Source organism: Telopea speciosissima, chromosome 9 (genome assembly GCF_018873765.1).
Source record: "Telopea speciosissima isolate NSW1024214 ecotype Mountain lineage chromosome 9, Tspe_v1, whole genome shotgun sequence".
NCBI classification, from domain to species: domain Eukaryota; kingdom Viridiplantae; phylum Streptophyta; class Magnoliopsida; order Proteales; family Proteaceae; genus Telopea; species Telopea speciosissima.
The window spans coordinates 17,378,220-17,393,624 of NC_057924.1; the positions used below are offsets into that span (position 1 = coordinate 17,378,220).

The 15,405-nt window shown below is 39.0% G+C and overlaps 2 protein-coding genes across 2 annotated transcripts; both read right to left on the minus strand.

Moving 5' to 3' along the window:
• Positions 1-1,434: 1,434 nt before the first annotated feature.
• On the minus strand, positions 1,435-2,037 carry LOC122638688 (protein DMP4-like). The gene is made up of 2 exons (XM_043831542.1): positions 1,857-2,037; positions 1,435-1,772 (listed from the first exon to the last, which is right to left on the minus strand). Exons 1-2 carry the CDS (start codon positions 2,035-2,037, stop codon positions 1,435-1,437), a joined length of 519 nt encoding a protein of 172 aa, XP_043687477.1.
• Positions 2,038-9,616: 7,579 nt separating this feature from the next.
• LOC122640654 (protein DMP4-like) lies at positions 9,617-14,438 on the minus strand. Its single transcript, XM_043833880.1, has 2 exons — positions 13,861-14,438; positions 9,617-9,665 (listed from the first exon to the last, which is right to left on the minus strand). Exons 1-2 carry the CDS (start codon positions 14,436-14,438, stop codon positions 9,617-9,619), a joined length of 627 nt encoding a protein of 208 aa, XP_043689815.1.
• Positions 14,439-15,405: the final 967 nt, after the last annotated feature.

Genomic DNA, 15,405 nt, shown 5'->3' on the forward strand with positions numbered 1-15,405 from the left:
GGGGACATAGGGGTCACAGTCAAACACAGTAGGGGGCGAAATGACTGCCCCTCCTCCCCCCTGAAAAGCGAAAATCACGCCCCTTGAGATGCTAACGTGCCCTCTCATTGTCTGCCACGCGCACATGGCCCTTGTGCTTTCCCATATGAAAATTGACATCATTGCTATTATAAAATACCATTTGTGTCCCCAACGAACACAGAAGACCACCCTTATTGTGAAAAGAACACTAAAGACAAATTGGGTATGGTGACAGGCTCAAGGTAACCAACTATGGATATAAATATCAAACTCATTTACTAAATCAATAAGATCATCGACATACCTCTGACTCCGATTCACTTATCTCCTTCAAAAACTTATCATTTTTGGACGAAGAAAACGAGGTCTACCATGAAATATAAGAGAGGATCAAGTTAGCCAAGGAAACTTGCTATGAACAACACTAGGTGGGGAGAGGGGGGGGGGTGGAGGGGTGGTGTTGCAAACGCTAGCGATGGAGGATGGGTGATTGGAAAATAACAAGAAATCTCTTTCTCTTGCCATATGAACGCGTTGACTTATCATCTTTATCCCTCTGCAAATATTGGAACTGACCTACCCATTAAACTATTGGATCGGTCCTAGTTAGAACTGAATTTTGGAACCAATTAGTAAATGCATGAGACGGGTTGGTTCTAAGATGGGTCTCCCAACAGTTCCAGAATTGAAAGACTAGATTGGAAACACCAAGATCCGTTTAAAACTTGAATATAATCAAATATTTGGCATTGTTGATTTGGATTTTCAAATTTTATATTTATTGGTATAAAAAATCCCATCCATATTTATGCCACTTTGAACACTCTCATTGGCCCCTCGCATTGGTGCAGGGACTCCACAGGAAATGATCTCTTGCCGTTATATTTTATAGGGGAAAGTTTTCCTTTACCCCAGAGTACGTAAAGGGTTCACTCACGAATCTACCTTCATAAATAAATACTCTTCCCCCATTTGTTGGATGACCAAAATGCCCTTCATGGTTCCCAAGCACCCATCAAGTGCATTGATGGCATCTGTCAAGGAATTCTCCTTTTCACCATGGCTTAAGGAAAACTTGTTTCCGAACTTATATAAAGGTTAAGTTGTAATTACAAAGAAAAATCAAGGGTTATGCGTCAAACAAACACTTATATTAGAGTGTTTAGAACTTTGAGGGCCCAAAACCATTAAAGAACCGGAACTGAGCCATCCCATTTTCAATTTAACAAAAAAGAAAAAAAAAAAATGATAATGAGACCTTAACTCACTTTCTTTTGAATTATGAAGATAGATATAAATGAGGTGAATATAGAAAGATAAGAAAAAAGAAATCCAGATCCTCTATTGCCGAGCTGTCCGGCAGTTCAGACACAGTGAGGCATGCAATGACCGCCTTGCCCCTGCCCAAACGCCTTAGCGAGAAGAGAGAGGGAAGCCAATTCCATGACGAGTAGTAGGAAATGTGACAAAAAATGCGCTACCAATGACACCAATCCCAACTGGCAAAGCTGTGAGGAGTTCCATAGTCTCCTCTGATGGTGTTGGGTAGAAACAATTCACCACATTCTGATCAAATAGTGTAATAGCAGCAAAAACCAGAGTTGACATGAAAGCATGTAAGAAATCAATGAACTTAAGTTGATATTCTGAAGCATCCTCAGGAGGAACTGTGATAGAATCATCGATGATCCATAATCCTCTTAAGGTTGCTATTCCATAATGGACTACTCCTTTATCATCTCTGAAACTATCTGTAAAGGATAATAGAAAGCATAACAGACCACAAAAGATCACAAGGCCTGCTGTCATGGATCGGCTGGCAACATCACAGTCACCTTTGTCACTGAAGATTGGAGATAGAAGTTGGAATACAAACACTGTCCCTGTAGGGAGGAGATTGGCTAAATTGGATACACTTTGAAAAGTTAAGCTTATGGCCTTCAGTAGAAGCTTAGTCCGATCAGGGTCCGGTGTTGAACGTCGCCGGAGGAGTGGCCGACGTTGATGTTCATCCATGATCAATTTGGAGTTTGGTTTTCACAATTCTTTTGGGAGGAAGAGGTAAAGGGGTTGAGATGTATAAGTAATGGGGAGAAGAGAAGAGAAGCTCAAACCATTTTTGTTTTTTGCTTTTTTTTTTTTTTTTTTTTTTTGGGTAAACAGAAATGTTCAAAGCACGGCAACATTGTTTTTCTTAATTCCTGAGCTGAGTTCATGCCATGAGTAGTTACTTAACAAGCAATTTAACATAAAATGATTTTATTACTTCACTTAAGACTTATATAATGTACTTTGATTTGCCTTGTAACAGTTTAAAGTTTTGTCTTATTGTTATTATTAATTAAGCTTGTGTGTCCATTTGCATCTCATTAGCTTTAATCTTTCCAAACACTGGTCAAGATTGTGATGGTAATCTCCTTGTCCCTTAACCCTTGCATTGCTTCATAAATAAATTATTATGTTCTTTGGATTCTCTAGATTGAATTATTTTATAGAACTTCTATCTTCTCCTTTAATAATTTCTGTGAAAGATCCACTTCCAGTATTCCATATCAAGGATTAAGTTTTCTTGCACGCAACAATCAGCTTTTTTGTAATTATTCGGCAAGTTAATAATCTTAGAGAATAATATTTTTTTTGGGAAAAAGAACTCCCATGAGTCCCTCTTTCTTCCCCATATGAAAAAACACATTTGCCCATTTTTTGAGGAGGAGAGAGATAGATACATGCGAGTGTTGGCGTAAGCCACACACTCAGGCAAATAACCAGTTCACATTGTTTTTTTGGGAAGGATAGGTATGCTAGTGGTATGCCGTATGCTAGCACAATACGTGTCTATCTTTCTCTTCCACCCTTTGAAATGATTCCCTTACCCCTCAAAGGGAGGAAAAGAGAGATAAACAAATAGGGTGTCAGCATACGGTATACCGCTAGCATACTCAGCCTTTTCCCATTTTTTTAAGAAAATTGCGTTATTTCCTATACTTTTTTATTTTTCTTAAGAAAACGACGAGGTTCCGTGGTGAATATTATCGTACATACATCACATACTACGTACGTGCCTTCATAACCACGATTGGTGATAAACTAATAATCAAAAGAGAGAGAAGTTTAAAAAAATTCTCTTCCCTTCCTATTATTCCTATGTTTATTTGCTATAAATCTTTTGGGAAGCAGTTTTCTGTACGGGAGTATGGCCTGCGCCAGCACTCCCATGTGTCTATCTTTCTCCTCATTAAAACAAGTGGGTAGAGGTGTCTTTTCACATGGGGAGGAGAGAGATAGACTCATGGGAGTGCTGGCATAGGTCACACTCCCGGACGGAGAACATTTTCCCAAATATTTTTAGGAGATCCCTTTGTTCTTTATTATTAGGGAAAATTACTTGAACACCCCTTGTACTATGGCCATTTTGCTTAGTCTCCCCAATGTTTGAAACAATTACTTGACACCCCCCGAAACCTGACGGTGTTAGTCTGTTGTTAGTGTTTAATTGGAAATGTCCATTTTATCATTATCACCTATTCAAAAGAAAACAGTGGATAAATTACCAAATTACTCTTCTTCTACCCTTATCACCTATTCAAAAGAAAATAGTGGATAAATTACCAAATTACCCTTCTTCTTCTTATCGCAAACAACCCAGAATATCCTACCACCGGCCATTAAAAAAAAACCCCAACCATTGTTTTCGTCACGACGACGGCAGAATCTTTCTCTCACTCTCTTCGCCAAACCCCAAAAGATTACCCAAAATAGCATATCCAAAGAACCAGTAGAGAGATCGATTAATAGTCCACCAAAATAGGAAGAGAATCAGAATTAGAAGGTTTAAACTAGGGCTTAAACCAGCCAGCCAAATAGACCTTTAACCTGGATCGAGTGGAGCTCTCTAGAGAAAGAATAAATTTTTCGAATATGGGCCTGATCAAAAGAATTCTTGCAGAGAAGTTGCACCTTGAGATTGCAGCAGAGACAATCCTAAAACCAGTGAGCCGATATGAATCCCATGAGAAAATTCCAGATCTGATAGATCTCTGTTTAACAGGCCTTCAAAGGCAGGTCGAGTGCTTCTTGAATGGGGCAGGAACAACCCTCCAAATATCAGTCCTATTGGCTGTATGATGGCTGAGATTTGGGTCTTCGAATATCCAACAGAAAACAGAAAACAGAAAATAGAAAACAGAAAATATATGTATGCACATGAAAAAAAAAAAAGCAAAAGGTAGCCATGGCTACTGCTTCAAGAACCGGCAGTCAATGTGTTGTATAAACATTTTTTTCAGCCCTTAACAATAAAAAATAAAGTAAGAAGAAGATGTCTAAAGTTTGTTGATTGTTTTTTAGGCAACAGGGCAACGGCATCTCAGATTTATTTGTTTTTTTTTGTACCTGAATCGGCCATGAAAGAGATTTATTAGGGTTTGAATCTGAAATCATTTAAGGGTTTTGGGTTATTTTGATTTGAAATTTGTTTAAGAAAAAATAACTTATTTCTTAAATCTGTTAGGGTTTGAATATGAAATCGGTGGGTTGTAGGGATAAGAAGGAGGAAGAGGGTAAAAGGGTCACTTCACTGCCCTTTAAGGGTAGTTTAGGCATTACAAAAAATTTAACCGATGACATCATCACTAAACTAATGGACTTGACCTACTTGAAAGAAATGGTATACTGCAGGGGGTGTTCAAGTAATTGTTTCACACGTTGGGGAGACTAGGCAAAATGGCCATAGTACAGAGGGTGTCCAAGTAATTTTCTCTTATTATTATTATTTTTTTTTTGGTCGAGTGACTTCCTGCCATCTTCAAGATGCAATCACCAACTAAAGATACGTTATGAATTTGTTTTCATAAATTTTTGAGTTATTTAATATTGTACAAGATAAATTAAGACACAAGCAAACCTCAACCCCAACGGATATTCTGTGATAATATCTAGGGCTGTAAACGGATCGGATTCGGCTCGGATAGTGCTATATCCTCATCCGCATCCGATTAGCTATCGGACGGATTCGGATAGTGCTAAATGGATACGGACACGGATATGGATCTGATATTTTATCCGTTTACATGTGAATATAGCTTTTCGGATAGCTATAGCCTATTCGTATCCGCATCCGTTTAGCTTTCGGACGGATTCGGATAGTGCTAAATGGATACGAACACGGATACGGAAACGGATTTCAACTACTCATTTACACCCCTAATTAATATCTACAGCCTTGGCATCCTCATCCAAAAATCAAAATGGCGGAGTGATCATCGGGCAACTCTTTATGGAAGAAGCTCGCTCATATAAAATTGCACATTAATTCTTTGAGTCGATTTAAGCAAAGAAACCAAATCCCAGATTCTTAGATCGATTGTTTCAGATCTGAGAGAGAACTGCTAAAACTTTTGGGACTGCAAGTACCGCCCATGAGAGCAAATAGCAAATAAAAACTCAAATAATGGGAAAAAAATAGAAGAAGATCAGGTCGCCATGATACCCTGGTCGCCCATCAACAGAACGGAAGGATTTGCCCATCAAATCCATCGATGGCCGTTTCTCTGTTCCAAAACTATAAAACCATTATTCCATTTCTCAAGCAATTGATATTTTTTTGTTTGTGTCTGAGGACCCTATTCAAAAACACAAGTTGTTCATGATGTTATTTTCAGAGAAGTTAAAATGGAATTGCTTTGTTTGTTGTTTGTATGAAAGGTGTTTGATGAAATGCTTAGTATGTATATACCACCTTGTGCCTACGAATGGTATACATTATTGTGATGTACTCACTATCTCACCAGCATTAGAAAATCAAGAATAGATTTTAGTTAGACATGTGCCAAACAACATTCCCATTCTATGAGGAATGCATTCTCCATCTTGAGAATGAGAATGTGCATTCTAAGGATGGGAATGTATACCAAACACATCCTTACATTTGTCCTTAAATTTAATTGGCTTGAATTTGTAATCCCAAAGGTGTAGCTCAATTGACAAGGGTGTTAGGAATTAATAACACAATAGAACAACAATTTGTAAACAAAAAACCGAAAAAGAGATTTTTTTTTATTTTTTTAAAAGAAGACCAACTATTTTTATTTATGTATATTTAAGTACACCTCTCTGTATAAGTATACACATATACAAATTCACAATCCCTAAAAAAAAACCACTCTCATCGACAAATCCCAACCTCTCTCATTGACAAATCCCCTCCTTGTAGCTAATAACGCCATCCCATCTCCCACCGTCTATGGGGTGTGGGGTCTACATCGCATTGATGATGTGAGATGGGGTGGGGTGATTACTTGGGGAGAGGAACCTGATTAAAAAATTGAAGGCTTACAATAATGGTTGGGACCGTTATTGATTGGAACTTATATTGTTAAGAGTTATTTACTAAAAAGATATTCCTTACCCCAAAAAAAATTTACTAAAAAGATATTCTTCATGTAATCATGCATGGTCACATCTTTACCAAAAACAAAAAAATCATGCATGGTCACACTAATCAATCACCAACCGATGTGGACCATGTAAGACAAATGATAATTATAAAAAATAGAAAAGTTCTTTGTCGGGACACAGGGGTCATGTCCAGACATAGTGGGGGGGAGGGTGAAATAACTGCCCCCCCCTCCATGAAAAGCGAAAGGGAAAATTTCAAGGACACCCCCTATAAGTATTCAATATGTCACGGACTTACCAAACTTTGAAAAAATATCACAGACTACCCTTACTTTATGTTTTTATTTCAATTTAGTCCACTCCGTTAGGCCTGTGCAGTTAAGTTGCTGTTAATTCTTTTATAATAATGAAATTATCCTTACCACAGTGAACTCCCTATAATACCCTTAATGATGAATTAATGATGTTAGAACTTAGTTTTTTATAAAAAAACAATTTTGCCTTTGTTTTTATTCAATACTTTTTTGTTATTCCTTTTTTCTTCCCTTCTTCTTCTCGTTCTTCTCCTCCTGCTGTTTCTTCCTCCGCCGCCACCACCATCACCACCGCCACCCCCTCCAGCCCTCCTTCTTTTGCTCCCCTACAACCCCGCCACCACCCTCTCCAGTCTCCCCTGCCCGACCATGCTCTCAGTAATCCAACCCCATAAAAACCCTAACTCTACAAATTAAAACCCTAACCCTATAAATTAAATGCTAAATATCGTTTGTCCTGGAGATCGATCACCCTCATTTAATAGTTAGAAACGATTTCAACTTTGACAGATCAATATTTCCATTAACTTACATAATCAAATTCACCACGCTCTACTATTTGAAGCAGGTCTAATTCAAATATTCAAAGTTTGAACAAATCAAAATTTTTTTTTTTTTTATTCTTCTTTGCTCATCCCTTTTATTCAGGCCATTTCTTGAGATGGAAAGTTTAGATGTGGGGTTTGTTGTATCGGAGGAGATTAGTCCGATTAGTCCCTTCTTTGGTTCTTCCCTTCGGCCATCACAAATTTTTGAAAATGGGGTTTGAAAGGAAAAGAATTTTCTGAGGGTAATAGAAGAGTGTAGAAGGAGATAGCAGGGCGAGGGCGGTGGTAGCCTTGACGGCCAGGGTGGCCGCAGTGAGGCGATACTTTAAGCGACTGGTGTGAAGGACAAAGTAGATCTGACCGGGTTGTAATTCTTCAGAGGAATCGAGGGCAGGAATGTAATCGTCGTAACAGAGACCATCAGAGTTGCAGAGGAAGCAGGGCGAGGTTTCGATTTCGAAGACCAGCGATACTGTGATGGGTATGGGGTATTTGCGGAGATTGCCATTCATAGAGATGACATCGGCCGTGGAGGGAGCGAAGGGACCATCGGTGGTATCTGAAGAGAAAATCTAAGGAGGATCGGCTCTTGGTTTTCCCCTAGCTCAGGGAAATCCATCCCTGTTTCAGACTTTTTTGCTCCTTGCCGCTGGTAAAAGTCGCCGTAGTCGGAGCAGGTGATGAAGATGAAATGACAGTTTTGTCTTTTTATTTAAATAACTAAGGGGTAAAATGGATATTTAGGGAAGAAGATGAAATGATAGTTTTGTCATTTTATTTAAATAACTAAGAGGTAAAATGGATATTTCACCTTTGGGTACTAACTGTGCTTAACATCAGGGCGAAGGTTGCCATTTTGACCAAGTTTGGTAAGTCCGTGACATATTGAATATTTATAGGGGGTGTCCGTGAAATTTTCCCAAAGCGAAAATCTCGCCCCTGAGATGCCAACGTGCCGTCATTGGCTGTCACACACACATGGCCCTTGTGCTCTCCCATATAAAAATTGATATCATTGCTATTATATAATACCATTTGTGTCCCCAACGAACAAAGAAGACCACCCTTATTGTGAAAAGAACACCAAGGACAAATTGGGTATGGTGATAGGCTCAATGGAACCAACAATGGTTACAAATATCAAACCCACTTACTAAATCAATAAGATCATCTACATGCCTTTGACTCCGACTCCGAGTCACTCATCTCCTTCAAAAACTCATCATTTGTGGACGAAGAAAACGAGGCCTAACACGAAATATAAGAGCTGGTCAAGTTAGCCAAGGAAACTTGCTATGAACCACACTAGGTGGGGAGAGGGGGCTGGAGGGGTGGTGTTGCAAAAGCTAGCGATGGAGGATGGGTGATTGGAAAATAACAAGAAATCTCTCTCTCTCTCTCTCTCTCTCCATATGAACGCGTTGACTTGTCATCTTTATCCCTATGCAAATATTGGAACTGACCCATCCATTAAACTATTGGATCGGTTCTAGTTAGAACTGAATTTTGGAACCAATTAGTAAATCAGACGGGTTTGTTCTAAGATGGGTCTCCCAACAGTTCCAGAATTGAAAGACCAGATTGGAATCGGCTAGAATTGTAATCACCAAGATCCGTTTAAAACTTGAATATAATCAAATATTTGGCATCGTTGATTTGGATTTTCAAATTTTAGATTTATTGGTATAAAAAATCCCATCCGTATTTATGCCAATGTGAGCACTCTCATTGGCCCCCTGCACTGGTGCAGGGGCTACACAACCAAGTAGTGGTCTCTTGCCGTTATATTTTATAGGGGAAAGTTTTCCTTCACCCCAGAGTAAAGGGTTTTCTCACAAATCTACCTTCATTAATAGTCCCCTCCCCCCATTTGTTGGATGATCAAAATGCACATCATGGTTCCCAGGCACCCATCAAGCGCAATGATGGCATCTGTGAAGGAATTCCTTTTCACCATGGCTTAAGGAAAACTTGTTTCGTAACTTATATAAGGGTTATGTAGTAATTACAAAGAAAAATCAAGGGTTATGTGTCAAACAAACACTTATATTTGAGCATTTAGAACTTTGAGGGCCCAAAACCGTTAAAGAACCGGAACTGAGCCATCCCATTTTCAATTTAACAAAGAAGAAACAAAAAAGAGAGGATAATGAGACCTTAACTCTCAAAACATTCTTTTGAATTATGAAGATAGATATAAATGAGGTGAATATAGAAAGATAAGAAAAAAGAACCAAAAACTTTTGCAATCCAGATCCTCTACTCGGCACTCGGCAGGACCGTGCAATCTAGACACAGTGAGGCATGTAGTGACCGCCTTGCCCCTGCCCAAACCCCTTAGCGAGAAGAGAGAGAGAAGCCAATTCCATGACGAGTAGTAGGAAATGTCATAAAAAACGAGCTACCAATGACACCAATCTGAACGGGCCAAGCTGTGAGGAGTTCCATTGTCTCTTCTGATAGTGTTGGGTAGAAACAATTCACCACATTCTGATCAAATAGTGTAATAGCAGCAAAAACCAGAGTTGACATGAGAGCATGTAAGAAATCAATGAACTTAAGTTGCTATTCTGAAGCATCCTCAGGAGGAATTGTGATAGAATCATCGATGATCCACTCCACTATTCCATATCAAGGATTAAGTTTTCTTGCATGCAAATATCAACTCTTTTATTATAATTTGGCAAGTTGATAATCTTAGAGAATAATATTTTTTTTTGGAAAAAGCATGGCCTATGCCAGTACTCCCATGAGTCTCTCCTTCCTCCCCATATGAAAAGACACATTTGCCCCCTTTTTTGAGGAGAGAGAGAGAAACATGGGAGTGTTGGCGTAAGCCACACACCCAGACAGAAACTAGTTCACATTTTGTTTGCGAAGGATAGGGTATGCTAGCGGTATGCCGTATGCTAGCACAATACGTGTCTATCTCTCTCTTCCACCCTTTGAAATGAACCTTTTCCCATTTTTTTTTGAGGAAGTTGCATTATTTCCTATACTTTTTTAAGACAGCAACGAGGTTCATGGTGTATATTATTGTTATTTGAGGAGTTTTGGTTCATGCACAAAATTTTATGCATGAACTTAAAACAACTAAATAAAGTTATTCGAGGAGTTTTGGTTCAAAGTGGAAATGGTTGGATACCAAAATAGCACTAGGAGTAAAATGGTCATTTTTGCATTAAGTTTGAATATCAAATGTCATTGGATTTGAACGAAATTTTATATTCATGCACAAAATAATTAAATAAGACCATCCTAAGAGTTTTGGGTCAAATCTAGAAGATTCGAATATTGAAATCATGCCAAGAAAAATGTCCATGTTTGTCACATAATTGTCACAAGAGTCAGCTGGGCCCTGATCATCATCTTTGGAGAGTCCCCATCAAGGTGTTAAAATGCAGTATCTACAACGGCTTGAAATGACTGCTGTACTCCCTACAAAATGAAAAATCTCCCCTAATCAATTCCCCCATTCGCGTTGGCCCCACACTAGTGCAGGTGTCATGCGACGGGCCAGAGTTCTTTTTGCCTTCAAGTTTTTTGCTTATAGGAACCCTCTTTTGTCTGCTGATGTGGCACTTCAAAATCCCACCCCTAGCCTATCAAAAGTCCCACAAAATTGGTAGGATTTTGGATACTATTCATGGAAAAAATAACTTTACCTGAACATTTCTACTTGAATAAAAGCCCACCAATATGTGGGTCTTATCTTCCCAACAATCCCATCCCACCTTCCCCTCTAAACAAACGGGCCCTTAAGGAATTGAGTTGTTTGTCCATTGTGAAACTATAATTTATCCAGATATCCTCTATATAGGTTGAAAACTTGGCATATATGTTTGGCCAAGTAACCCTTATTCCCTCCAAAGTAATTATACACTCAAGGATGCTTGGGGAATGGTATGAATGGACACGTGAACAAGTATTATTTGAGAAATTAAATATGACAAAAATAAATAAGGAATAAGTTTCGCTCCACCCACCATCCTAGGATTCATAAATCCTTATAGGGTTTTAATATGTTCCCAAAAAGCCCTCCCAATACCTCCTCCTGCCCCGCACTGGGATCTGATTCAGTGTGGGTGTAGGGAAACTTGGTCCTATAGATGGTTGCATTCATGCATTCATGCATCATCAAGTTATAGTTTAACTACTTCTGGTACACAAACAAGCAATTCAAATAAAATAAAATTTGAGAGCTTGTATCTAGGGGTGTAAATGAATAGTCAAAATCCGTTTCCGTATCCGTTTAGCACTATCCGAATCCGTCCGAAAGCTAAAAAGATGCGGATACGGATAGGCTATAGCTATCCGAAAAGCTATATTTACATGTAAATGGATAAAATATCCGATCTGTATCCGTGTCTGTATCCGTTTAGCATTATCCGAATCCGTCAGATAGCTAATCGGATGTGGATGCGGATATAGCACTATCCGAGCCGAATCCGATCCGTTTACAACCCTACCTGTATCCCCTCCCTGCAGCTAACAACGCCACCTCATCTCACATCGTTTATGGGCTTTGGGGTCTACATCCCATGGATGATATGAGATGGGGTGGGGTGAGTAACTGGGGCGAGGTACCTAATTAAAAAAATTGAAGGCTTACAATAATGGTTGGAACCGTTATTGATTGGAACTTATATTGTTAAGACTTATTTACTATAAAGATATTCCTTACCCAAAAATTTTTTTTTTACTAAAAAGATATTCTTCATGTAATCATGCATGGACACATTAATCAATAACCAACTGATGTGGACCGTGACCGTGTAAGACAAATGGTAATTATAAAAAAGAAAAAAGTTCTTTGTGGGGGATGCAGGGGTCACATCCAGACACAGTGGAGGGCAAAATGACTGCCCCCCCTCCCCATGAAAAGCGAAAATCTCGCCTCCTTACAGCGTGCCCTCTCATTGGCTGCCATGCACATATGGCCCTTGTGCTCTCCCATATAAAAATTGATATCATTGCTATTATATAATACCATTTGTGTCCCCAACGAACAAAGAAGACCACCCTTATTGTGAAAAGGACACCAAGGACAAATTGGGTATGGTGATAGGCTCAATGTAACCAACTATGGTTACAAATATCAAACCCATTTACTAAATCAATAAGATCATCTACATACTTCTCACTCCGAGTCACTTATCTCCTTCAATAACTTATCATTTGTGGACGAAGAAAACGAGGTCTAACATGAAATATAAGAGCGGATCAAGTTAGCCAAGGAAACTTGCTATGAACCACCCTAGGTGGGGAGAGGGGGGTGGAGGGATGGTGTTGCAAAGAATCTGGATCAGTTACCCACATGGGGACGGGTGGGGAAAGATCTGGACCCTCCGTAGGGGTGTGGGTCATGGAGGGTTCAGATCTATCCCCACCCGTCCCCATGTGGGTAACAGATCTGAACTCTATTGCAAACGCTAGCGATTGATCGAGGGTGGGTGATTGGAAAATAACAAGAAATCTCTCTCTCTCTCTTGCCATATGAACGCGTTGACTTATCATCATTATCCCTACGCAAATATTGGAATTGACCCTCCCATTAAACTATGGGATCGGTTCTAGTTAGAATTGAATTTTGGAACCAATTAGTAAATGAGACGGGTTGGTTCTAAAATGGGTCTCCCAATAGTTCCAGAATTGAAAGACCAAATTGGAATCACCAAGATCCGTTTAAAACTTGAATATAATCAAATATTTGGCATTGTTGATTTGGATTTTCAAATTTTAAATGTATTGGTATAAAAAATTCCATTCGTATTTATGCCACTCTGAGCACTGTCATTGGTTGCCCATTCTGGTGCCGGGGCTACACAACCAAGAAGTGATCTCTTACAGTTATATTTTATAGGGGAATGTTTTCCTTCACCCCAGAGTAAAGGGTTCAGTCACGAATCTACCTTCATTAATACTCCCCCCCCCCCCCGCCCCCCATTTGTTGGATGACCAAAATGCCCTTCATGGTTCCCAAGCACTCATCAAGTGCCATGATGGCATCTGTGGAGGAATTCCTTTTCACCATGGCTTAAGGAAAACTTGTTTCCTAACTTATATAAAGGTTATGTTGTGATTACAAAGAAAAATCAAGGGTTATGCGTCAAACAAACTCTTATATTTGAGCATTTAGAACTTTGAGGGCCCAAAACCGTTAAAGAACGGATTTGGCTCCTGTCCTGCAGTGGCAGGAGCCGGAGCATCTAGCCCAGCTAAACGATAACAAAAACAGGGGTGGGGTGGTCATTTCACAGGTGGGTCCTACCTGGGCCCCACATGTGAAATGACTACCCCTTGGTTTTAGGTGGTTTCCATGGGCTGGACGCTCCAGCTCCCTCTACTGCAGGACAAGAGCCAAATCCTTAAAGAACTAAAACTGAACCATCCCGTTTTCAATTTAACAAAAAAAAAAAAAAAAAAACAAAAGAAGGTAATGAGATCTTAACTCACAAAACATTCTTTTGAATTATGAAGATACATATAAATGAGGTGAATATAGAAAGAAAAGAACAAAGAACAAACAAGTTTTGAGATTAGGGAGAAGATAGAGGATTTCATGACGAGTAGTAGGAAATGTGACAAAAAACGCGCTACCAATGACACCAATCCCAACTGGCAAAGCTGTGAGGAGTTCCATTGTCTCTTCTGATGGTGTTGGGTAGAAACAATTGACCACATTCTGATCAAATAGTGTAATAGCAGCAAAAACCAGAGTTGACATGAAAGCATGTAAGAAATCAATGAACTTAAGTTGATATTCTGAAGCATCCTCAGGAGGAATTGTGATAGAATCATCGATGATCCATAATCCTCTTAAGGTTGCTATTCCATAATGGACTACTCCTTTATCATCTCTGAAACTATCTGTAAAGGATAATAGAAAGCATAACAGACCACAAAAGATCATAAGGCCTGCTGTCATGGATCGGCTGGCAACATCACAGTCACCTTTGTCACTGAAAATTGGAGATAGAAGTTGGAATACAAACACTGTCCCTGTAGGGAGGAGAATGGCTAAATTGGATAGACTTTGATATGTTAAGCTTATGGCCTTCATTATAAGGTTAGTCTGATCAGGGTCCGGTGTTGAACGTTGCCGGAGAAGTTGCCGACGTTGATGTTCATCATCATGAAGATGTGATTCTACATCCATGATCAATTTGGAGCTTGGTTTTCACAATTCTTTTGAGAGGGAGAGGTAAAGGGGTTGAGATGTATAAGTAATGGGGAGAAGAGAAGAGAAGCTCAAACCATTTTTGTTTTTAGTTTTGTGTTTTTGGGTAAACAGAAATGTGCAAAGCACGGCAACAATGTTTTTCTTAATTCCTGAGCTGACCTCATGACTTGTTACTTAACAAGCAATTTAACATAAAATGAATTTATTACTTCACTTAAGACTTATTTAATGTACTTTGATTTGCCTTGCAACAGTTTTAAGTTTTGTCTTGTTGTTATTATTAAGTAAGCTTGTGTGGCCATTTGCATCTCATTAGCTTTAATCTTTCAAACACTGGTCTAGATTGTGATGGAAATCTCCTTGTCCCTTAACCCTTGCCCTGCTTCATAAATAAAATATTATGTTCTTTGGATTGAATTATTTTATCGAATTTCAATCTTCTTCTTTAATAATTTCTGTGAAAGATCCACTTCCATATCAAGGATTAAGTTTTCTTGCACGCAAATATCAACTCTTTTATTATAATTTGGCAAGTTGATAATCTTAGAGAATAATATTTTTTTTTGGAAAAAGCATGGCCTATGCCAGTACTCCCATGAGTCTCTCCTTCCTCCCCATATAAAAAGACACATTTGCCCCCTTTTTTGAGGAGAGAGATAGAAACATGGAAGTGTTGGCGTAAGCCACACACCCAGACAGAAACTAATTCACATTTTGTTTGGGAAGGATAGGGTATGCTAGCGGTATGCCGTATGCTAGCACAATACGTGTCTATCTCTCTCTTCCACCCTTTGAAATGAACCTTTTCCCATTTTTTTTTAAGGAAGTTGCATTATTTCCTATAGTTTTTTATTTTTTTTAAGACAGCAACGAGGTTCATGGTGTATATTATTGTTATTTGAGGAGTTTTGGTTCATGCACAAAATTTTATGCATGAACTTAA

What these genes read in the sequence shown, in the direction of transcription:
- LOC122640654 (XM_043833880.1), bottom strand. Translation starts at nt 14,438, where the DNA reads ATGGATGTAGAATCACATCTTCATGATGATGAACATCAACGTCGGCAA. An exon ending in GGTAGCGCGTTTTTTGTCAC is followed by an intron (nt 9,666 to 13,860) that starts ATTTCCTACTAC and finishes GTTTTTTATGAC; the next exon opens with ATTTCCTACTACTCGTCATG.
- LOC122638688 (XM_043831542.1), bottom strand. Translation starts at nt 2,037, where the DNA reads ATGGATGAACATCAACGTCGGCCACTCCTCCGGCGACGTTCAACACCG. An exon ending in TCCAATCTTCAGTGACAAAG is followed by an intron (nt 1,773 to 1,856) that starts GTGACTGTGATG and finishes TATCCTTTACAG; the next exon opens with ATAGTTTCAGAGATGATAAA.